The sequence below is a fragment of the Marmota flaviventris genome, chromosome 1, assembly GCF_047511675.1.
Source record: "Marmota flaviventris isolate mMarFla1 chromosome 1, mMarFla1.hap1, whole genome shotgun sequence".
Classification (NCBI taxonomy): Eukaryota; Metazoa; Chordata; class Mammalia; order Rodentia; family Sciuridae; genus Marmota; species Marmota flaviventris.
Window position 1 is genome coordinate 56,857,257 of NC_092498.1, and position 25,574 is coordinate 56,882,830.

A 25,574-nucleotide genomic window follows, 5' to 3' on the forward strand; every position below is an offset into this window, starting at 1 on the left:
ATACATTTTATGGATATTCTGTTTCATTCAGACTAGTGGAATTTTATTTTAGCTTTTAATAATTATTTTATATTCTCTGATGTTTAGGTACTAGAGTCTACTATTTGATATTTCTCAGCTTCTCATTTAATAACACAAGCAAGATTCACTATTCATATGGTTTAATTTCCAAAACTAAGAGACAGGCACATTATGGGGTATAGTCTACATTATAAAGCTTTTTTGTTTTCTTTGCATATATACCTAAGTAGTCATATGTTTTCACATAGTCACAGTTATGCTAATGGTAATCTATTTAGTTTCGTAACATTTTAATACGAATTTTATCTATAAGAGGAAATACTATAGCAAGTAAAGACAGAAATACCACCTTACTGAAAGATGTTTACTTCATTGTTAAAACTAACTCTAATAATTTTATTGATTAAAATAATTGGTTATGATGTAAAATAATATATTTGAAGTTCACTTTTAAAGACTGTAAAAACTTTGGAAAAGCAAGAAGTCTAAGAATATGTTTGAAATGTTTTGAAATAACATTTTTGACCAAGTTAAAACACTGTTAGAATCTTGACAGACCATAAACTCATTACAGGTCAATAATAGTAAAATGTACAATTAATTCAATAAAGGTTTTAATAGGTTGTATGTTAAAACTTAAGAGTTAACTGTGAAAAGAGAGCGTATCTTACTAGTTTTATACTGGCAAATTTTGATTTTGAAGGAATAGTATTATTAGTAGAACAGGGTTTTTTGATGAGTTTTTGTTGTTGTTGGGGATTCATTCATTCATTCATTCATTCATTTTTGTGGAGGTAGGACTGGGGATCAAACCCAGGGCCTTTCTCACGCACATCAAGCCACTGAACTGTCAGAGTAGAAGAGTTCTGAAATATATCATCTATACTAGCATTCTGCTTTTAAAGCCCAAGGATCCCAGGCAGGAAGAAAATTCATCATCTGTGTGTAAACATTTTCTTTTCTTTTTAGTTTTTCTGACTGAGGATTTCATACTGTTCCTATGTCTAGTTGAACTTCCCTAAGCAAGTACTTATGAAAGTAATGATTTAGTTACCATTCTACCATTCTTCATGTACAGTTTCCTTTATCCTCTTCTGAAAGTGAAAAATACATTAAAAAGTAATGTTTAATAACTATTATTATTTTGGGTACTTTTGTTAGAAAACCATAAAGTAAAAAGGTTTATATCAGTCATATTAGAGTGATAGTTTGTTAACAAATACAAATATCATTTTAATAAAATAAATTATTAAACATAAATCCAACATAGGACTTTTAAATTTTGGCCAAGAAGTATATGTAGACCATAGCTTTTAGTTGCTTATAATCAATTTTTATTGAGTTTACCTTTAATGTATGTTATTTTAAATCATTTGAGTCCTAAGTAGATATGTTTATCTAAGACACAAGAATTATGGTCTAATTTTATTCCTTGTAGTTTCTGATAGCACCCCTTTTTTTTTTAAGTTTACTCTGAATGACCTATCTCCAGAACAGACTTCTTCGTAGTCAGTTTACATCCTTTGTGAGGTGTTTTGTTTTGTGTGAGGATAGAGGAAATTCATCCTATTCTTATCAATCTCTAACTCCCTTTTACCATTTGGTATTTGAAATCTGTTACCAGTCCCAACAAACTTGATGTCCCAGGTTTAAAACATTTTGAACAATATTACCAAGTAGTCTTTCTTTTCCCTTTCCTGATGCATGTTCTAGGTTATTAATAACTATTCATTGATTGTTATTCACCTGATAATTCTATACTGAATTTAAAAATACACTAAAATTGCTGAATTGCTTGATTAGTTTCAGTATTGGTGCTGATCCTCTCATCTGATTTCAAAATAAACTTAAGCATACCTAGGAGTTCTGCAAAGTGTCTCAGGCATATAAGGGGCTGAGGGGCAAGCACATTGGGCTAAATTTACTTCTCTCGTCTACCAAAAAACAAAACCATATCTTTCTGGTATTAAAAGAAAAAAAAAGATTTTAAAATGATAAACAGTGATGAAATGTCATCATTTTATAGCTGGGGAAATAGGCCTGAGAGGTGGGCAGACAACTGAACAGTGAAGGTGCCGCTTTTGTTCTGTACCACACCATTTTTTTACTTGCAAAGTTCTTATCCTGCACAATGACATTACAGTGAACACTCTGAAAGGAAATTTATAGGTTCATTTACCTTAATCTTCATTTTCAGCTAAAAATTTATCTTGATTTGTGGGCACATTGCTAAGTTCCAACAAGGCCTACTTCATTAGACCTCGGATTAACCCAAACTAACTTGCCTTTTTTTCCCTTGCTTACACCTACAGTGATCTTTTTAAAAGGGGAGTGATTTTATTAAGAGTATAATTTAAGCTGATTTTGTTGGACTATGGAAAGGAAATGGTGATGTGAAGGATCACTGTGTCTGATAGTTATTTCTCTCCTTCCCTGGCATTTTTCGAGGGGTAAGGTCAATCTTCTACCTTTATAACTCAACTAGAGTTTTTTTCACATTGTGTTTTATATTTTTCTCATACTCCTAGATAATATTGTGATATCTGAGTTGAATAAAAATGAGAGTTGACTGAATTAAATTCAACAAATGAATATCAATTAAGTACCAGCTATGTGCCAAAAAAAAAATTGCTGGACCCAAATTAGAGTAAGATATGTCTTATTAATGGCATTTTTAGGTAATTCATTCTTAACTAACCACTAATATGAAAAAGTAATGCTGAGGTAGTACCAGAAAAATAGGTAATTTTGCTAAGGAATCATGAAATGTGTGTGTGAGGGGGGGTACCTTTAAAAGCTTATTAAATAAGTGTGAAGAAGAGTTGAGGGCATGGACCAATGTTTTTAGAACACACAGTCCATTGAGGGCTGTATTGTAAAGGTAAAAAGTATAGTAGAAGATAAACTTTTAGATGGTAAACACTGCAAGATAATAGAAAACATTAATTCTATAGAATTGGCTTTTCTTCCCTACAGGAAGTAGAGTGCCATTAAAGTTGTTTTTTTTTTTTTTTTTTTTTTTTTTTAAGAATGAGTCAACATAAATAAAGCTTGCTTTAGAATGAGGCAATATGAAGAATATGAAGAATAAATCACAGAGACCAAAGTTTAGAGGTAGAAGAATCGCAGGCACTGGCAGTGGAATCAAAAAAGGAATTTCAAGAACAGAATGGTCAGATATTAGAGGTGATTGATCTAAGTTAGGAGTTGCATCAGCTTTCTGTTGTGATACAAACTACCCCAGAACACACTGGCATAATAAAATATTGTTTGCAGTGATTCTGTGGTTCACTGGATGGTCCTCTGGTAGTCTTGCTTGGACTTACGTACCTGCATTAGCTAGGCATTCTAGCTAGGCATTCTAAATTGCCTCACTCCCATGTGTGGGGCCTTAGCACAGAACGCTGAACATTACTAGGCCTCCATAACCTAGGCTGCTTCACAGCAGGATAGTTCAAAGTGCAAGAGTAGAAATTTCAAAACCTCCTAACAGGTTCTTGGAAATCACACAACATGACTTTTGCTTCATTCTTTTGGTCAAAGGCATATTGATGGAATCTAGGGACGAGGAAATAGACTATTTCTTTAGGAGAAGAGCTGCAAGTGCTGTATTTAACCAAGCCTGATACTATATTTTACTTGTTAATGACTAAATTGACAGATCTAAGATGAAATCTTGTTGTTTTTACTTATTTATGGATCACTTAGCTGGTATTTAAAAGTTTATTTTGTAAAATTTTAAGAAATTAAGTATTTTTTTTGGTTCAGCTTAGGCATTGTCATTTTAGCAGCTCTTTCTAAAATAGATTTGAAGCTTCTTCAAATAACATGCTATCAGGTTTATATGATAAAAATAGAAATTATCCTAGAATGGGAAAGAAGTAATTCCCTACCCAAAGTAAGTAATATCATTGCTGTGATTAAGCATCAGACTTTGTTTGGTGTTTCTTGACAGCTAAGAAACAAGAAGAAACCGAGGAACAGTTCTTACCAAAGAGTAGGAACCTAGCAATTCTTCTACTTCCTAATTTGAGAACCTATAGTCACTATATTACAAAATAAGTCAGCGACCTTGCAGTTGTATAGCATATGCAGAAGTGTTTTATGTAGCTTCTTATAATAAATTTTAACAAAAGCTTAAGAATATATAAAACACAACATAATAAATAGAATTTTCTAGTGCTAAACTCAGTGTCTCATGTACATGAACTACCAGAAGTCATGTTACATCCAGAGAAACTTAAATACTGTACCACCTAGAGGAATAAATGAGTAACTTCTTTAAACTGATACTATTCAAGTTATAGTCTGTAAACCAGTACTAGTTCATGACCTGTTTGTTGCAGGCCTACATTAAATGCAGAAATAAAGAATAAGCATGTATAGAAACTTTACAATAATTTAACATTGCTTGGCATCTGGGTATGAGTGTACTTTATAAAACTATCAGTCCATAACAGATTGAAAATTGGTCCTTCACCATGGTCTTTCAAAATATTTGCTTCTTTGGAGTTCTGGATACAAAAACTTGGTAACTTGAAGTTCTCTACTATTAAGGGCTTGGTGCATTTATCTTCTTTGCTTCTGATTTGAGAGCTGAGCTTTGTATTATATCTGAAATGCATATGGTAGGCATCCTACTGTTTAATTGAAATGTTTAATTGATATTCCTGATAGTGTGGAAGTCCAAAACATTCCTCCAGAGAAAGCTAGGATTTTCCTCAGGAAGAACCCTGTATTTTTTATGTCTAAATATTTATGGTTAATTTTTGTTCCAACAGACTATTCTTGTGCAGTCCTGGTATCCAATCACAGTGGCCACAAATTCTAGAGAGCAGAAGAAAATATTGGCCAAATATTTGTTAGAAACTTCTGGTAACTTAGATGGTCTGGAATACAAGTTACATGATTTTGGCTACAGAGGAGTCTCTTCCCAAGAGGTAAGAAACTGAAATAAATCTTATTTAATAAAATGTAGATTGTCTGGTAGAGTACCACTATAAACTTTTCTGGATGTTAGTAGGATTAGTATAGACCACCTTTTAAAATTCCAAAGATTCAGTCAACACTACGTGTTCCCCTCTGTTCAAGACACATGCGCTATTTTGTCTTCTAACAAGTGTCCTAGTCCTTGATACATTTGATGGAGGGATGGATGGACATACAGATATAATAAATATATCACGTGTCAAATAATGGTATAGAGAAGCACAAGACAGGATAGAGGAAGGAAGAATGATGGGAAGGGAAGGTGGGGCACTAATAAATAGGTCTTTTTGAGAAGGTAAAAGTTGAATCCTTAAATGTTTAGGAAAAACAGAATCTTTGTATTATCTGTTTAAAATAGCTAAAGACAGTAATTCCCTTAGGAGCTATGCTAAACATGGGCTATGTTAAATATGGGTTTTCTTTTTGAATTTTTGGTTTATCATTGATTTTCCAGACTGCTGGCATAGGAGCTTCTGCTCATTTAGTTAACTTCAAAGGAACAGATACAGTAGCAGGAATTGCACTAATTAAAAAATATTATGGAACAAAAGATCCTGTCCCAGGCTATTCTGTTCCAGCTGCAGAACACAGGTAAAATTTTGTTTTCATCCTACCATTAAACTTTTGTTTTCTAAAACTAATTTTTTTTAGTTTGGTATTTGTAACTCAATGATATTCTGCTTAATTAAAGAACATGGCATTATAGTAACCCTTCATGAATATAAGCAATAATAATTCAGTGTTTATACTTTCTATAAAGATTAGTATCAGGGAGATTCAGAACTTTTAACCACCCTAGTAAAACAATTTAAGATCTTTTTTCCAATACTTATATTGCCACATAGGTTTTATGTAAGGGATATTTTTCATTTGCTATATTTCCGTATACAGATTTTCTTCACTAAATGAAGTCAAGAATCCTGATCACTCTTTTTTACCTTATCTTTGCCCTTGCAATTGCCATACAGATTCAATAACTTCAACTGTAGATGAGCAAGGAAGCCCTTTTGATGAAAGGAAGAGTATTCACATCCTTTTTACGCTTTTTTGCTCTCTAACCATCTCTAGTGAAACCAGGAAGAAATTATAATCTGGGCTACTGCTGCTCTAATCATAGAATTAACTTTATTAAAAATAAATGAAGATCTTAAAATGTATTTCAGGGATATTTATAACAATTATTTAATAATTTGGAAATGTTTATTAAGTTCTACTAGTACTTGAAAATAACAGGGTGCTAAAACTAGCAGTGAGTTTAGAATGAGCTTTATTTTATTTTTTAAATAGTTATTTATTATCTAATGCATAATTGGTCAGCTTTCATGTGCAGAGCAGTCTGCTGAGTGCTATGACAGATAGAAAGAAAAAAAAATCTGACCGTATCCTTAGGATAAATAGAGTACACTAGTAAAAGTCTGCTGTGTTGGTTAAATAGTTCTACTAAAGAGGTACAGTTAAGGTGCTATTGCAGTGCAAGGCAAAGAGAGGTAGGGTCACTGGTAGGGTCAAGATGGCTTTTAACGAGGTGAGATCTTGATTCTTGAAGGAATTATAAAATTTGAGGGAGACATTGTTTACTATGTGTCAAACCTAGTCATTTGAGAGGAGAGCATAGATGTGTTCAGGAAGTAAAGGCTGAAACAGATTTTTCAGAGAACATAGAGTAGATTGAAAATAGATTAAAGTTCATAAGAGCCTTCAAATTCATTTTGACATTGAATGTTAACTGTGTGCACATCATACTAGTTTATCCTTAATTAGGCCTTTTTACAATTAATTTATTTAATTAGGTATATATGACAGCAAAATGCATTTTGATTTATTGTATACAGTAGCAGCACAACTTTTCATTTAAGTGGTTGTACATGACATAACATCACACCATACATGCAGTGATACATGTACCTAGGGTAATGATGTCCATCAACTTATACCATCTTTCCTGCCCCCATGTACCCTCTCCACCCTCTCCCCTTTGCCCAATCACAGTTCCCCATTTTTCCCATGCCTCCCCCTTCCCTATTATGGATCAGCATCCACTTATTAGAGAGAATATTTGGCTTTTTTTAGAGGGGGGAGAATTGGCTTACTTCATTAGCATGATATTCTCTAGCTCCATCCATTTACCTGCAAATGCCATGATTTTATTCTTTTTTATTGTTGAGTATTATTCCATTGTGTGTATATACCACAGTTTCTTTATCCATTCATCTATTGAGGGGCATCTAGATTGTTTCCACAGTTTAGCTATTGTGAATTGTGCTGCTATGAACATTGATGTGGCTGCGTTACTATAGTATGATTTTAAGTCTTTAGGGTATAGACCAAGGAGTAAGGTAGCTGGGTCAAATGGTGGTCCCATTCCAAGTTTTCTAAGGAAACTCCATACTGCTTTCCAGATTGGTTGCACCAATTTTCTGTCCCACCAGCAATGTATGAGTGTGCCTTTTCCCCCACATTTCTCGCCAACATTTATTGTTGTCTGTATTCTTGATAACTGCCATTCTGACTGGCATGAGATGAAATCTTAAAAGTAATTTTGATGCATTTCTCTAATTACTAGAGATGTTGAACATTTTTTCATACATTTGTTGATCTAATGTATATCTTCTTTTGAGAAATGTCTATTTAGCTCCTTAGCCCATTTATTGATTGGGTTTTTTTTTTTTTTTTTCTGGTGTTAAGTTTTTTGAGTTCTTTATATATCCTGGGGATTAATGCTCTGACTTATGTGTAACAAAAATTTGCTCCCAAAATGTAGGCTCTCTCTTCACCTCATTGATTGTTTCTTTTGCTAAGAAGAAGCTTTTTAGTTTGAGTCCCTCCCATTTATTAATTAAATCCCAACATCATTCATTATAGAAATGGAAAAAGCAATCATGAAATTCATTTGGAAAAATAAGAGACCCAGAATAGTCAAAGCAATCCTTAGCAAGAAGAGTAAAGCCAGAGACATCACAATACCAGATCTTAAACTATACTACAAAGCTATAGTAACAAAAAAGGCATGGTATTGGCACCAAAATAGACATGTAGAGCAATGGTACAGAATAGAAGATACAGAGACAAACACATAAATACAGTTATCTTATATTAGACAAAAGTGCCAAAAACATACATTAGAGAACAGATAGGCTTTTCAACAAATGGTGCTGGGAGAACTGGAAATCCATATACAACAAAATGAAAATAAACCCCTATCTCTCACCATGCACAAAACTCAACTCAAAATGGATCAAGGACCTAGGAATTAGTCCAGAAAGCCTGCACCTAATAGAGCAAAAAGTAGGCCCAAATCTATATCATATCAGATTACGCCCCTACTTCCTTAACAAGATTCCTAAAGCACAAGAAATAAAATCAAGAATTAATAAATGGGATGGTATCAAATTAAAAAGCTTCTTCTCAGCAAAAGAAAGAAACAATGAGATGAAAAGAGAATCTATATTTTGGGAGCAAATTTTTGCCACACACACATCAGATAGAGCATTAATCTCTAGGATACATAAAGAACTCAAAAAACTTAACACCAAAAAACACAAACAACCCAATCAATAAATGGGCTAAGGAACTGAATAGGCCTTTTTTTAATGAGAACAGTCCCTGAAGTTTTTGAGCAAAGAAACAATGTTATCAGAGACATACTTTAGGAAATTATTTTGAAAGCAGGATTTCCTATATACTTGAAAAACCAGAAGCTAGGCTTTATAGGAAACAGTCTTGAGGAGATGAGATCCAGAACCAGGTGGCTAAATGACTGAAAAGAAGTAGATAAACATAAGCAGTGCTCAAGAGATAAAATTGCTAAAACTTGGTGATATGAGTTGAAGTTTAGTAGAGAGTTGATTCAGCCAACATTTTTGAACATTGCTATATTAGTAGAAGCTTGTTGAACACTTTCATATATGTTTCAAGAGACTAATAAATTGGAAATTAAGGATGTTGTTAATAGATAGTTTTAGGTTTAAAAAGTATTGGTAGGAGGCGGTACCAGGGATTGAACTCAGGGGAACGAACCACTGAGCCACATCCCCAGCTCTATTTTGTATTTTATTTAGAGACCAGGTCTCACTGAGTTGCTTAGCGCCTCACTGTTGCTGAGGCTGGCTTTGAACTCTCGAACCTCCTGCCTCAGCCTTCAGAGCTGCTGGAATTACAGGCGTATGCCACCACACGCAGCAGGTTAGAATATTTTTATTTGAACTTACATGTGCATACATCTTTTAAAATTTTAATGTAGTAATCATATAATAGACTCTTCGCTGGTGATTTTGTTTTCATAGTAATAACATCATAAATATACCATAGATCTGAAAATAAATATAATATCTACTTTGGGGCATTTGTGTTAAAGTGAAATGGACACTGTAATGAGCACAGAGTGAAAATCCAGTTCTATATTATGGTCCTGTAATGCTTACTGTATTTGACTTCTTGATATGTAGGAATAGTTCAGCTATTCTTAAATAGAAATATCTTTTAAACAACATAGTACAGTAAAAAGAGCACTGGACTGAAAGTTGGTAACCTTGCGTGACCTTACAGCTGACAGTGGGTGGCCTTGGGCAAGTCATTTATCTCTCTGTTCTTTGTTACCTTCATCCAACCAAACAAAAGGAAGAAACTAAGATATTGTATCTCTAGCATCAGAAGTTCATCAAAAGTAAATACATCAAAATAACCTTAAGAGAACTCAGCATTACTATTATCATTATAATATATTTTCTTAGAGAGTATGAGAATCCAGACATAGAAATAATTCAGTCACATGACTTTTCCCTGTCAACTTTGGAAAAAGGGTTGATTTTAATTTGATGCATGAAATTTGGGGTAATAGGATGGGTAGAATTCATGAAACAAACAGCAAATATTTACAATCTCCACAGAGAAGTACTGACTTTAGAAGAGGAGGTATAATGAAGGATTTGTGCAGAGGGAGCCATTAGACACATCTGGGGTGATGAGATGAAGATACTCAACCTCCTACCTAACAAAGTAGATCTGGAGCCAGGAGAAAAGCATGGACTACTGTACAAGTTTTGGAAACCCTCAACACTAGGTTATTTTTTAACCCTTTGAGAGTTTGATACAGGGAGATATTGCAGAGGAACACAAGCGCCCGAGTCAGAACCTTGGAAAGTACTAACATTTGACAGGTCAAGTGGAAGGGGAACACAATATCTGGGAGAAATTAAAAAGGAATCATAGAAATGGGAAAAAATTAAATGTGAGAGATATTATTGAAGTCAGGGGAAAGAGTGCTTCTGGGATGTTCACGTACCATGGAGAAAGCAAGTAACATGAGGACTAAAAGTCAGTTGTTTGTTAGACATGGTACACAACATTAGTAGCAGAGTTAGATGACTGTATTGATATAACTTTGGAGAACAGTATCTGAATAAGCAATGACCTCTAACTGCAGGTTTATTCTTACATTGTAAAAATTCATTAGAGTTGGTGTTTAGTGAGCTGAATTCTCTCAGAAAGAGGACAGTAGCATTCTGAATATCTTACTTTTCTCTTTAGCCTTCAGTTGCTTGCATGAAGTAGACAGCTAACATCATAGCAACTGACAGCCTCTGTAGTTTCTGAGAGTGTTCACTATTAAATAATTTTTATATAAATGAGCCCTTAATTAACTTCAGACAAGACTAGTCTCTGGGTAGCTAGGTCTTTATAGTCCTGACATGGGCCTGCACTCAGCTACTCCCAGCTTACTACTAACAGTATGTGAAAAAAATGCTAATTTCCAGTCCTTTAGAAAAAGAATTATATAAAATGGCAATTGCAAATTTAAATTAGTATAGCTCTTTAAACAGTTTTAAGGCAAATTTATACTTATATGGGCTGTATAATGAATAAGCTTTCACACTTTGTATTATTTCACAGAAGAGAACAGATTAAAAAAAAGAGAGAGAACAGGGAGAGTCACCAAGACTAGAAAATTAGAAAGAAAAAAAAAAATTTGACATAAGAAACTGGAAATAATATTTTCAAATTCATTACTAAATTCAGTTTAAGAATTCTTAAAATTATATATTAAGCATCAAATGTTTATAATTATATATGAGTTATTAAATCTATTCAATAAAAACCATTACTGAGGAAATTGCAAAAAAAAATCATGCTAGTCATTCTTGCCCAATAGTATGAAACTCTCATACTTTATTTCCCATCCTAATTATGTTTTGCCCCAAATAAACATTAAAATTCTTGTTCCTTGGGCATGTATTAATTAGTAATAGATAATCTGTAAGCGAAATAAATGACTGCCTGTTAACTGCCCATTTGAAGATACAACAGTTAGTTGACTGTATGTATGAAACTTACAGAATAAGTGCCTCTAAATATAAGATTTTGAAAAGTTAAAAAAAATGTTCCTACTATCATTGGTAGTTTCAAAACTTCATGGAAGAGGGCCAAGTGCTTGCATTGCCTAGCAAAATAATGGGAGTATGTATTCATTCTTTGTAATATCTTGGCATAAAGTATGGAGGACATTTAGCAAGGACTTCTTAGCTTATTGATTTTAAAGAATAGATTGAGGAATACCAACAAGCCCCCCCCCCAAAAAAACAACAACAACAAAAAGTTTTTAATTTGGTTGAATATGACTTAAGAGCCAGTAACTTAATAACTACTAAAACCAAATAAGGTTACTTGAAATTGCTGAAAACAAATTGGCCAAGAGAAAATCTGTCCCAAATATTACATTTACCTTATGACATGCATTCATAAATTAAATCCCTCACCTTCTCTGTGGTGTTGTTGATGTAGATAGTAAACATAAGATATGGTTAATGGTGCTTCAGGAGTAGATAATGTGTTGCTAAGTAAATCTGTATTTTCATTTTGTTTTCTAGTACCATAACAGCTTGGGGGAAAGACCATGAAAAAGATGCTTTTGAACATATAGTAACACAGTTTTCATCAGTGCCTGTATCTGTGGTCAGCGATAGCTATGACATTTATAATGCGTGTGAAAAAATATGGGGTGAAGATCTAAGACATTTAATAGTATCAAGAAGTACAGAGGCACCACTAATAATCAGACCTGATTCTGGAAATCCTCTTGACACTGTATTAAAGGTAAATTTTAATATGTAACTTGATCATTAAAATGCCTGTAGACCAACTGCATCAACACTACTTTTAATTTATACACACATCATTTCAGAGCTTTACGGATCAGTCTCCTTTTTTTTTTTTTTTTTTTTTTTTTAAGAATTACAGCCCAGAGAGAGTAATAGATTTGCCCAAGGTCACACAATAATAACAGAGAAAGGATACAAGAGTTATGGGTTACTTTTATACTAACAAGTAGTTACTGCTGAATTGATCATTTCTTTCCTGTGTACCTTCAAATTCAGTTAATGGCATTACCATTGTAATCCTGTATTTTGGGCACCAAGTGTATGGTTTCTTTGTTTTATCACAAATCATTGTTTTACCTTTGAAGTTGTTGTGAGAAATATGTGCAGGGTGATGTGGAATAAATATGATTTAAAATTACTTTTCCAGTAGTAATTCTTTTGCAATACTGCTGATAATGTAGCGATATTGCTTTTTTTTTTTCTTCCAGTGTTTAGGATTTGATTGCTTTCAAAAAGCACTAATAAGAGCAGGATTAATAAATGCCTCCTACTAGAAAAATATTGTAGGAGATAGGTGCCTTACATTAAGATGTGTCATTTAATCTCATCAAAAGCCCTATAATAAACATTATTTTCTCTGTTATAAAAGAAGAAACAGAGGCTTAGAGTTAAAGTGACTTGCTCAAGGTCACACAACATGAAAAATAAGGAGCAAGGATCCACTATAGGTCTTTTGACTGCAGCTTTCCTACTTTCCCACTTCCTCAGCTAATGAACATATGATAAATTACCCCTTGTGAAGAGGGGACTTAGCTACAAGGAGGCCTTTTTCTATTAAATGATAAGCCACTCTGAAAGTCTTGTCTTAGCCTGAAATATTTGGTTTTAGCAAGCCAAATGGGGCTTGACCTTTTTATTACATAGTAAAAATGTACACAGCTAGTTATAAGAACAGATTGAGCTGGGCGAGGTGATGTGTGCCTCTAATCCCAGCAGCTCAGGAGGCTGAGGCAGGAGGATCATGAGTTCAAATCCAGAAAGCAAGGCACTAAGCAACTCAGTGAGACCCTGTTTCTAAATAAAATATAAAATAGGGCTGGGGATGTGGCTCAGTGATCGAGTACCCCTGAGTTCGATCCCTGGGAGAGAGAGACACACACACACACACACACAAAGTTATCTATTTGGAATTTTCTCATTATCAGGATATTTAAATCAGTTCATTTAAGAAAAAGAAGGGATGGGAGGGCTGCCTTGTATGTATTTTCTATCCCTGACCAAGTTTTCCAAGAAATTTTTAATCTGTTTTTAAGTATTTCAACTGCTACAAAACTTTGAATAGTTAATGAATGAGTAGGATGGTTTGCCTATATTATGCGATTTGACTTTAATAGAGGAAAGGAGAACCTGAGAGAAACTATGCATTTATATGCTTCATTTCCAACTTTATCTATCACAATTTCTTTGAACTTTGTAATTCAAATGGATTTATATTTGAGTTACATCAAACAAAATTAAGCCAAACAAAACTTGTACACAAGCAGAATAAAATATAATATATATGTCTCTACTCTCATTGGTATATGATTTCAAAAATTCACAGAAAAGAGCCAAGTGCTTGCATTGCCTAGCCAAATAATGGGAGTATGTATTCATTCTTTCTAACATCTTAGCATAGTATGGAGGACAAGGGCTGAATCAAATGTATAATCATGAGTTTGTTGAATCATGCTTTACATGCTTCTTTAAAATATTTGTTTTAATCTAATAATAAGGATTTTCTTCCTTGAATCTTTGTAATTTGAAAAGATATAAAGGAAAAAGACTGTTTTAAACACTTTATGATGGAAATAACATACCTCTTTCTAATGTGATTAAAAGAAATTGGGATCAAATTTTATAAATCTTTATAAACTTTTTAAGAAGTTGAATTAATTTTTATATTCTCAAGATTGTCTAACAAAGTAAAATCATTTTAACTTTGAAAAGTTTTTATACTTTTTTTCAGTTTCAGTTATTTTTGTTGCATGTGTTTTTTCATACAGGTTTTGGATATTTTAGGTAAGAAGTTTCCTGTTACTGAGAACTCAAAGGGCTACAAGTTGCTGCCACCTTATCTTAGAGTTATCCAAGGGGATGGAGTAGATATTAACACCTTACAAGAGGTAGGTGTTCCAATAAGGAAATCCTTATAATTAAACTTTGTTTGATAAACATGTTAATTTAAATATAATTGTAAGTCTTATTTAAGTGTTTATGGTGGTATATGTCTTTTCTGTGCATTTCCTAAAGTTTAGGAGTAACAGTAGCTTAAAATATAGAAATACCAGTCAAAGCGTACGTACTCTTCTAGTCCTCATTGGCCACCCTGGATAGTGATTCAAAAGACTTTATCACTGTCAGTCCGGGAATATTCCTTGTAGTATAAAACAAAAGTTTTTGATTGTTTTCATAAAGTCTGGTTTTCATAGAAGGGAGCTGCTCCTTCCTTAACAATATAAAACTTAAATGATATTAATAGGTGCTTTTTTTCAGAAATTATGAAATGGTTTGTCATCTCTTCTAAATTAAGGATTGATTATCATCACTGTTATTATTAAATGCAGCCAACTATTGTGTTACTTAACTTTTGCCTCTTCGTTTCATTAAATAAGCTTAGGAGCTATAATTTAAACTAATACCCTAGTACTCCATAAAAATTAAGGCTCTCACTAAGAACATAATGTGGACTGTATACTACCATAAATCTGACATTTTGATTTCTTCCAGTCTTGGGTGGTATACGATGTGTAGCATAAGTTATTGGAGGATTTTTCTGTTTAAAAGAGTTTGGTGTGGATAGAATAGGGTCAGAATGTGAATTATAAAGTTTTCCAAAGATTAATTTGAAAAATTAGAGCTGTGATGTTTAACAAACTGTATTTCTGTGGAGGTGTGTATTAAGAGTTCCAAAGTGAGGAGTCTAATTGATCTTCCTCACAATAACAGAAATGAAGTTTCTTCCACCACCTCTCCCAAAATTGCTCAAAAAAGGTAGGAACTCCCTCAGCTTTCCTAAGACATTGAGCGTTAAGACATTAGAAGTTTTTATGTGAAAAGATGGAGATGTACAAGAAAGTCTGCAGTGGAAAACTTTGAATATAGAGATCTCCACCAACACATTTAATTACTGTTGTCCCCTTCCTTCATTTGAACTGACAGTTACTTGTCCCAGTGGCAGTTAAGTACTATTAATCATACCTGCCTTGGAGACACCCTAGCAAGTACCTTCACACATGCTTTTCCCCCTTCCAGTGAAGGAACATGGGCAATGTTCTGTAACCCATTTCAAAAATCTGTTAGCTAGGGGCTCTTCCCATTGCCTACGCCTCCCCCTCATCCTTCTGATAGTCATCTGTTTAAGCTGGGTTTTGTAATCAGGATACCTTGAACTTCCCTCTAAAAATCAAAGCTTTTTGGCTTTCCCATTTCTTTTTCCCCCTTGTTTTTTAAACAAATTAGAGAATCAGTTTAAAAACTTTCTTATTTTTTAACTAGATGAACAAGAATACTGAGATACTCTGACATTGTTGAAACCTTAAACTGAACAGTTAGAATTGAGTAGATTTATGTCAATACAAAAGTATTCATGGGATATAAGAAAAATAAAGAAACTTGGCTTGTGGCGTAACCTAAAAAATAATACTTGATTTCTTCATATTGGAGGTGTTTCCTGTTTTTAGAAGCAGGAATTCATCTAGCAGTTTTGCTTTGTACATATGCTGAATTAGATACCTGAATTTTGACAAATGAAAAATCTGCTTTATTTGAAACAACTCCTTTCTCTTCTTGACCGTCTGCCTCACTCTGAGACTTTGCTATTTACTCTTGTGTCATCCAGCCCCCTGTGTTCCACTGTGTGCCAAAATGAATCTGCTTATTTAGGAAAAGAGGCAAAATCTCTTTTGTATTGGCCAGAATACTAAATACTCATCTTCTCTGTTGGTTTCAGTTAGGGATTCATTCTCGACTTGGTGTCATTGAATCTCTCCATTGGAGTGGTTCACTAATGATATTAAAATAGTATTGAATTCTGAAGTTGCCAAGAGGAATATTTTTCTGAAGTTAACATATTTTAAACATTTTCCTTCCCAGGCTCATGATATCTTATTATTTTATGCATAGGTCAACATTTTTTTCTTTGTTCCCCATTAGCTATCCTATTATTCTTCTTTTGGAACTCGTTTCTCTATATTCATTGTAATTTCCAAGCCTTACAATTTTGGTTCAGAGACTTAATAGAAAACATTGATTTTATGTAAACTTATGAACAAATTATTTTTTAGTTATATAAAAAATATATATATAATATATTTCAAACATATACACATAAAATATTGCAAAAGCACTTGCACATTGTAACACATGATTCAGCTGCATGGTCATGATGAGAAAAAAATAATTAAATCCTAATGGCATAATGACTTTAGATATCTTGTATATGAAATAAGAAAATATATTCAACAAAAGATTAGTACCTTAAGAGTGGTATCTTGTCAATTCATTTCTGATCAGGTTTCCTGTTTGTGTAAATCTGTTCAAATAGTAATTTTTCCCCAGTTATAATTTCACATTAACAGAAAAATTAACTTTAGCACCAAATCATTTAATTTTTATAACTTTTGGTGAAGAAACTTGACCTGAAATATAGTGATATTAGATGATACTATTTTTTGTCATTTCCTCATCATTGTGCTTCTGGAACACATGTAAAATCAGGGGACAGATCTGAAACTATTTTTTCTCCGTATTTTACTAAAACCGTTTTACCCTTTATCTGCCTGTTTCCTTTTCTTTTCCTCCCACTTTCTGCTCTACTCTTTGCATTTCTCCCATACTAAAATTCTCTTTGTTCATAGCCATCTCAGTGAAAAATAAATATGAATTCAGGGGCTTAAGTACTTTTTTGGGTTTGTATACAATAATAAAGACAACGAGATTGGATTTGTGCACAGCCTAAAGAATCACTTTAAATTGTGTATATTTCCATCTTGATTCTTCTAATTGAAAACTATATTCTTCTAGTACATAAAAAGAGGAGAATTTAGATGGGTTGGAATTTTTAAATGAAGTTTCATTTCTTAATGTGGGTTTGTTAAAGGTGTGCTTGGGTTATTTTTGGTCTTACCTTTGCAAAGTCAAAAACAAACAAAGTCAATTTCAGACTTGATAATTCAGGGGAATGTGGTAGATTTGTTTTAATAATCCGCATAAAGCTATTAAACTTGCTTCTGGCTTTCTGATCACTTTTGAAAGTTCTTTTTAAATAAAACAGAACTAACCCTTCAATTTACTACAACTTTGGCTATTTTCATGAGATTAAAGGAATGGTTACTAAATTTCATTTGGTTACTAAATTTCACTTGCTGCCTTCTATTATAAAAGTGATGGGATTTGTTAAAGAGGGCAGATGCTATGTAAATAAACCCTATTCAGAAGAGATGATATTAACAAGAAACAAATTTTTAATGCAATTTTAAATTTATTTGTCCCTTAAAAGAACTGTTTTAACCACCAGAACTGAATGTCATGCAGGTCTCTCTAGCTAAATAGATAATCATTCTCCCCAAAATGATCCAATAATGTATCTTAATACCTATAGCATCAGTTCATAATTTTGTTTATGACACTGGAGCTCCAGCCAGGGTGAATTATTCTGTTGATATCACAACTGTTTGTGTAGGAGAGTACTCTTTTACCACCAGTAGCTATTGACATTCAGTAACACAATGTGTTGTGATGATTAGAGTCATTCCCAGAGTCCAGTAATTTGAGACAAATGTTTGGTACCAGGGCTTTTGTGGCTGGCATCTAGGCAAATAACTTGAGGTGGGTGAGAGATGATCATTTGGTTAACTGAAGATATTTATAGCCAGTTTTCTCACCCCCACAATGACAGCAACAACACAGATTCACAAACTGTAAATGAAATCCATCCCCATCCCCCCCCCCCCCATCAGCTCATATTCATCTTAGGCAGCCTTTGGGGGAGGGGGGCAGGCAGGTCTTTAAAGAGGATGTGTAAAATAACTATCTAGACCTTATTCTTACCTAATTGTTGATTTTCAAAACTGTTCTAGGATGCTTCATTCATTAACATTGTTCTTTGGAAATAATATCTTCTAAATTGCTTAGGTTTTTATTTGTTTGTTTTTAATCTTCTAGATCGTAGAAGGCATGAAACAAAAAAAGTGGAGTATTGAAAATGTTTCCTTTGGTTCTGGTGGAGCTTTGCTACAGAAGTTAACAAGAGATCTCTTGAATTGTTCCTTCAAGTGTAGCTATGTTGTAACTAATGGCCTTGGGGTATGTTCTTCAACTTTTATTCCTTTGTTATCACCTTTTTAATGTAGCTAGGCAGAGAACAGTTTTTGAATGTAATAGTCCAAAAGGATATATGTTCCTGAACTTTTAATATATTGTCAGGTACTAACATTAGGTAATAACATGACAAAGGAGAACAAAAGAGACTTGGAAAAAGAAGGAACAATAACGTAAGATTGTTTAAGAGAAAATGCAGATCAGTCATTTCTCTCTGCTTTACTATATACTTTTGGATCAAGAATTTGACTATATTTGGGAATGTCAGCTAATCTGGCCACAATATATTAAGGATAAGCAAGTATGTATTCACTGTCAGCACCCTTTTAGGAGATTCTGGTTTTGATATAATCATGTTTGGTAGCCAACAACTGAACAATCATCTCCCTAGTATTCCATAGCTTCTTGAGGGCTGGGGAGTCTGTGGAGCAATGGGTTGGGAAAGCTAAAAACTCTGAAGAAGACCTGAGTTGGTTCCCTGTGTACTCCTTTCCATCAGGGTTTTTGGGGTTGGCTTATCTGTTGCTTCTCATTCTACTGACATTGCTGTTTACATCTATTATATTTTGCCTCCTGTCTTTCTCATCACAAAACAAACACTCTGTTCTAATATTTTTGTTTTTGCCATTAACCAGGTAACGCAAAAAGCAACAAGGGGAAGGTTATAAAGTAGGAAAGCCTTTACCTTGGTAATATCCTAGATCATTCTCCGAAGAACTTACAAATAGAGTACATAAATGTGTGTGTGTGTGTGTGTGTGTGTGTGTGTGTGTGTGTGTGTGTTTGGGGTGGGGGTGACATGGTTGAATATTTTTCAATAGCATGTGTATGCTATATTTAGCATCAGTTTAAAAATGATTTGTAATATAAGGGTCACATGTTAAGAATTCTCAAAGGTATATTAACTGTTATTCTTTCTAGTGGTAAGAAAAGATATATTAGATTTGGACTCTTTTCATGCCTTTTTTCCTAACAGATGACTATCCTTCAGAACACACTAACAAGCACTGTCTTAAGTGAAAGTTTGATAGACATTTCTGATTAGTCTTCGTTTTCTTAATGTGTACTGCAGATTAATGTCTTCAAGGACCCAGTTGCTGATCCCAACAAAAGGTCCAAAAAGGGCCGATTATCTTTACATAGGACACCAGCAGGGAATTTTGTTACACTTGAGGAAGGAAAAGGAGATCTTGAGGAATATGGTCACGTATGTATCTGTACTGATTTTTTTTAACATTAGTTGATTGGCTCTCCAAATTAATAAGATTAATTTTTGTTAAAACTGTTTTCACAGCAGTCTGTGACATTTAAGTAATTGAGTTTTTTCACGTAGTGGCCAGCATCATGGTAGTGATTGATAACCTTTAACAAGCTTGTGTTTATTTGGTCTTAATCCTACTGTCAACAGTGAATCATTTCTGAATAATACTTAAAAGGATGCTATTCTTAGACTTGTCAAAGCTATTTGCATTATAGTGAAGTGTTGGTAATTTTAATAGATAATGGAGGGGCTATTCAAATTTTAAAATGTTTTTTAAAGTAATTTTTGTTTTTTAAACTTAATAGTATCCAGCTCAGATGATTTTCTTTAGTCTGACTCAACTCACATAGCAACTGTAGGAGCTGAAAAAGGCAAGCTGTGTTACCTTAGTAGGGTAAAATGTGAAAGCAGTAGGTTGATTCAGACTACATAGCTAATAAATGGTGACTCCTTAAACCAAGTTTTCTGATAGTTTTCTGACTCCCGTTCACCAAATGGGAAAATTTTATAATGTGCTAAAGTAGTCTACATGATCTGATCTGATGGCTTTTAGCATACAAAAGTACATTTATATTTGTGTACTGCAAAGTTATAAATGTTCTGGGTTTTAAGCCACTAGATTTTTTAAAACCTCATTTTTAGAAGGAAACTACTTGTGAATATTCATATTCTCAGAATAGTTGATACTAAATATAAATGCACTACTGCTATGATTCTTTATATTGTGTCAAATTTGCTGCTTATCACATGATTCTTTTATTATATTTTTATAGGTTTTAAGCCAGAACTATGAAATAACTTTAAGGAAAAAAAATACAGATTTGTATATCAAACTTAGAATTTGATTCCTTTATATATAGCCTATAGTCAATTCTTTGGGTTTTATAGCAACCAAGATTTTGCTTAATTAGTCTGTCCAGATGAACTAGTCACTTGTAACTTAGCCTAAGTAAAACCATGAGTGTATGAATGATGGCACTAGAACATCTGAAGTTTTTACCTATTTATAATCATCCATGCATTTTTAATGAATAGGAATCAGCATTCCCTGATAGGTTCTATTTAAATTTATGAAAGAAAATGCTATAGCTAGAGCAGTATAATTTGAAAGTTACTATATAATATCCTGTACCTTCAGGCTAGATGGGAAAATTCAGATTAGAGAGAGATAACTCCTTAGGCAGGAATGGCTTTATCAGACCCGAATGAATTTAGTCATCATTTTCACCAGGGTCTGTGTCCAGTGAATGCATTTGTCAGTGTCTTGAGAGTACCTAAGAGTCTTAAACTCAGTCATCTACACATGAGATAAAAACATATATATATATACACCTGATTTTTGTCGTTTTTGCTTCGGGTTTGATTTTTATTGTTTTCAGGCCAGAATTCAGTGACTAATCAATTTATTAAACTTCTGGATTGCTAGTTTTGAGTCTGTTGGTTGGGCAGGAACAAGAGAAGGGTTTGGTAGTATCAGGCTTTCTTTATACACTGTCAGTAATGATTATCAGTGACAGTCATGGTTCTTCTAGGCAGCCAGACTCATGTGCCAGAAGAAAAAAAAAATTGATGAACCAGGTTTTTTTGGTTTTCCTTTTAAGAAAACTGGCTTAAGAATGTAACATCGTAGCAATCTTTAAATTGTAATTTGAACACCATCAATATCTCTGTGTATCTAGATAAATTCATCACAGCATGATTCAAGTATTTTACAATATGGTCTCATTAATAAAATCATTAAACTTAATTTCTGCAGGATCTTCTCCATACTGTATTCAAGAACGGGAAGGTGACAAAAAGCTATTCATTTGATGAAGTAAGAAAAAATGCACAGCTGAATATTGAACTGGAAGCCGCACCTCATTAGGCTGTTTTACGATTGGGTGTGTGCGTGTACGCGCGTGTGTGTGTGTGTGTGTGTGTGTGTATACATGCGTGCATGCATGTATACACCTGTATGTGTGTAATACATAATGTTTATTGTACAGATGTGTGGGGTTTCTTTGTGTTTTATGATACATTATAGCCAAATTATTTGTTGGTTTATGGACATACTGCCCTTTTTTTCTTCTTCTTTTTTTTTTTTTCTTTTTCCAGTGTTTAGGTGATCTCAAATTAGGAAATGCACATAACCATGTAAAAGATTACTGCTAAAGTAAGCTTTTTAGGGCCCTTTGCCAATAGATAGTAACTCAATCTGATATTGATCTTTTCACAAATAACAGAACCGAGACTTTTATATATAACTAAAGATCACATAAAACAGATTTGCATAAAATTATCATGATTGCTTTATGTTTATATTTAACTTGTATTTTTGTACAAACAAGATTGTGTAAGATATATTTAAAGTTTCAGTGATTTAACAGTCTTTCCAACTTTTCATGATTTTTATGAGCACAGACTTTCAAGAAAATACTTGAAAACAAATTACATTGCCTTTTGTCCATTAATCAGCAAATAAAACATGGCCTTAACAAAGTTGTTTGTGTTATTATACAATTTGAAAATTATGTCAGGACATACCCTATAGAATTACTAACCTCACTGCCCCTTGTAGAATATGAATTAATCATTCTACATTAAAGAAAATAATGGCTTTTACTAGAATGTCTAGGCACTGTACAGATATATACCTATTCATTGTATTGTACCAGTGAAATGCCAAATTTGAAAGGCCTGTACTGCAATTTTGTATGTCAGATATTGCCTGTGGCTCTAATAAGCATCTCAAGATTTTAAGGAGATAATGTTTTTAGAGAGAATTTCTGCTTCCACTATAGAATATATACATAAATGTAAAATATTGACAGAAGTGGAAGTAGTGTATTTTAAAGTAATTACACTTCTGAATTTATTTTTCATATTCTATAGTTGGTATGTCTTAAATGAATCACTGGAATGGATAGTGAGTATACTTATTTTAAACTTTTTTAGTCTATTAAGGTTTTAAAAAATTAAATTGGATATTAAATTATATGGACATCATTATTAATTTTAAACTAAATCCTCAGTAACTAATACTCAAACAAGCTCTTAAATGAAGCTAAATTATCCCCAATGAAAAGCAGATGACCTGAGTGTTAGTAAATGCAGAGTTGGCTAAATTCAAAGTGTCAACATGAAAATTTTCAGAGTGATTAACCACTGAGTTCTGAGTTAGTCATTGCATCTGACTAGAGACCAGTTTCTTCGAAATGACTCTCATATATTTAAGTTTGTTCTAAGGCAGGGATTTGCTAACTCTGTCCCAGAGGCCAAATTTAGTAGACTGCTCCCTTTTTTGGAATTCCCTATCATTGGAGAGCTTTCCCACTACAACACAGAAGCTGAGTAGTTGTGATAGATACCAAATGGTTCACAAAGCCTGAAATGTTTGTAATATGGCCCTTTACACAAACTAACAAAGTTTTCTGGCCCATGTCCTAAGAAAAGGAGGGTGCCTTGCATTTTAAGAGAAATATTGATTTTCAAGGAAAAGAGGCTAAATAATTGATAATAAGTTTTTCTCTCTTTTGTCCTTTCTGATTTAAGACTCTGATACTAGAAGACTGATGTAGAAAAGCTTGAACAACATGACATTAAGTGTGAAATTTTAAAAATTGAAAAGCCATAAATGATCTGTCTTAAATAGTTAGATGAGAAAATGTTTTATCACTAGAACAATCTAATGAAAGGTGAGTTATATTTTATTCAGTGTCTTTTGTAAGTGACATTAGAAAGAATATAGCTTTTTGCAGCTGATTCTAAGGGAAAACAAAAGCATCATTCACTTTAATAAGAGTCTCCATTCTATAATCCCATGATACAAAATAATTTTAATGACTTTTTAAAAATGTACTTAAGACTAATAGTATTAGAGACACTACACACCTTTCTTCAGAAATGTCCTAAGGGGCTTATAGAGAATTAAAAGAAATTGAATTTATAATCACTAACAACTTCAGTAACCACCATAATTTTGTCCATGTTGAACATTGGAATTATGCTACAGGCAGTATTCTTTGTTCTTTGAATTTCAGTAGCTCAAAATATCTAGAGGAGCTTTGTCTTGATACTTTCAATGCTAAAAGCTGTCTGTACGTAACCATAAAGCAGGAGGTGGAATGATTAATTCTCTTCTATCTGAGCCACTTGAAATCAATTGGTTCTGAATTTCTGTCACTGAGCATTTAATATTTGGCCATGCCCATTCTGAGTACCAAATGGTTAACATGAATGTCAAATAGAACTGTGCTTGGTGTCACCCTTAAGTCAGCCTCTTTCTTACAAAAGCAAATTACATACCTGGGCTTAAGTCATTAGCTGACATTAATGATATTAACAAATCCCCCTCAATTTCATAATTTTAATTAGAAGGTAGAAGTTCTGTGTTAAGACTCTTTAATTTATTTGTACCCTATACTTAAAATGGTTTTTATGATTGTCCCTTATTTCCTTTCTTGAAATAAATTGTTATGAAAATTTTTTATAATGAAATCCATCTTGGAAAACTAGAAAGAGAAAACTAGCAAGTATTTATTGTTCTGTTTACCATAATTTAGAACTCACACTTAAACAAGTATTTTGTAGTTTTACATTCCTTTTTAATCCATTCAGAGGAGAATGTCAAATTTTCTCCCAAGTTGTATGTTAAATCAATTCTAATATGTATTCAACATCAAAGATAAACATGTAATAACATGGAAATAAAGTTTAGCTCTATTAGTGAAATGTTAAATTTGACTGTGTGCTTCAAGTAATGCCATTTACAGACTTTTTTAGCTTTTCCCCAGTTCAAGAAAAAGGAGGAAGTGTCAAGGGTGATTGCTGTTTTCTGCCTTACGCAGGTGTAGGGATAGCGGTGTCTTTTACTAGGAGAACACACTGGGGGAGGATACCACATTTAAGAGACAAGAGCACAATTCCTCTATTAAGGTTTGGGATACCTGGAAAACATTTTAAGTCTAGATAGTAAGTAGGTGATTGGAGATAAAGGATTGGGGCCTGAAAGATCTCGAGGTATGTCTTTGCATAGGTGCTCATTAGAAGCACAGTAAAGGAGACTTCCTGGGGAGAGTGTAGAGCAGGAGTTGCCAGACCACAGGCTAAATCCAGTCCACTGTCTATTTTTGTAAATGTTTTTATTGGAACATAGCCAGAAGCCATTCATTTTGTTTCGGTCATTGGCTGCTTTCATGCTACACTGACAGAGTTGAGTAGCTGCAAAACAAAATACGTCCTGCAAAGTCTAAAATAATTTACTCTCTGGTGCAGAAAAAACCTGCCAATTTACAATTAAAAAAAAAAAGACCAAACCATGAGTAACTCTTGAAGATTCAGTGACAGAGCATGAGCAGAAAATGGAGACTGATGAGCAATAGCTAATGAGGTGAAAGGAAAATTAGGAGTAAAGTCACAAATGCCACAGGAAGAGTTTTTCAGCTCAGGCGTTGATGACTACTGAGAGATCAAATAGACTGAAGAATTTAAAACAGCTACTGGATTTAGCCACCTGGAAATAATTGGTGTCTTAGAGACAATTTAGGTAGTAGAGAAGGCAAATGTCAGAAAGAAGCTACCTTACACAACTGTGAGTCGGGTATAAAAGGAAGAAGGAGAATAGTGTGTCCCTCTCCCTCTCTAGATGCTGCTTTTATCTTGGAAAAGGGCCCAGGGAAGAGGGAGTTGTTGAGAGTAAGACAAAAGGGGACCTATGATGGTTTGGATTCCAGAGGGAGGAGAAAACTAGGATCCAAAACACTGGAGAGAGGGGACTGCCCTTAAATGGAGGAGGTGCATCTTCTGTTGTAGAAGGAAGAAGAGGATGGGTGCAAACTTACTCTTTGGTTTTTCTCTATGAACTCAGA

At 33.5% G+C, this 25,574-nt stretch overlaps 1 protein-coding gene across 1 annotated transcript in view; it reads left to right on the forward strand.

Moving 5' to 3' along the window:
• Nampt (nicotinamide phosphoribosyltransferase) overlaps positions 1-24,445 on the forward strand; it is a 37,332-nt gene extending 12,887 nt beyond the window's left edge. Inside the window, exons 5-11 of the mRNA XM_034635668.2 lie at positions 4,803-4,961; positions 5,465-5,601; positions 11,874-12,099; positions 14,150-14,269; positions 18,309-18,449; positions 19,537-19,671; positions 21,482-24,445. Coding sequence (XP_034491559.1) covers positions 4,803-4,961; positions 5,465-5,601; positions 11,874-12,099; positions 14,150-14,269; positions 18,309-18,449; positions 19,537-19,671; positions 21,482-21,592 — 1,029 coding nt within the window. The 3' untranslated portion in view covers positions 21,593-24,445. The remainder of the gene's footprint in view (positions 1-4,802; positions 4,962-5,464; positions 5,602-11,873; positions 12,100-14,149; positions 14,270-18,308; positions 18,450-19,536; positions 19,672-21,481) is intronic.
• The last annotated feature ends 1,129 nt before the right edge of the window (positions 24,446-25,574 follow it).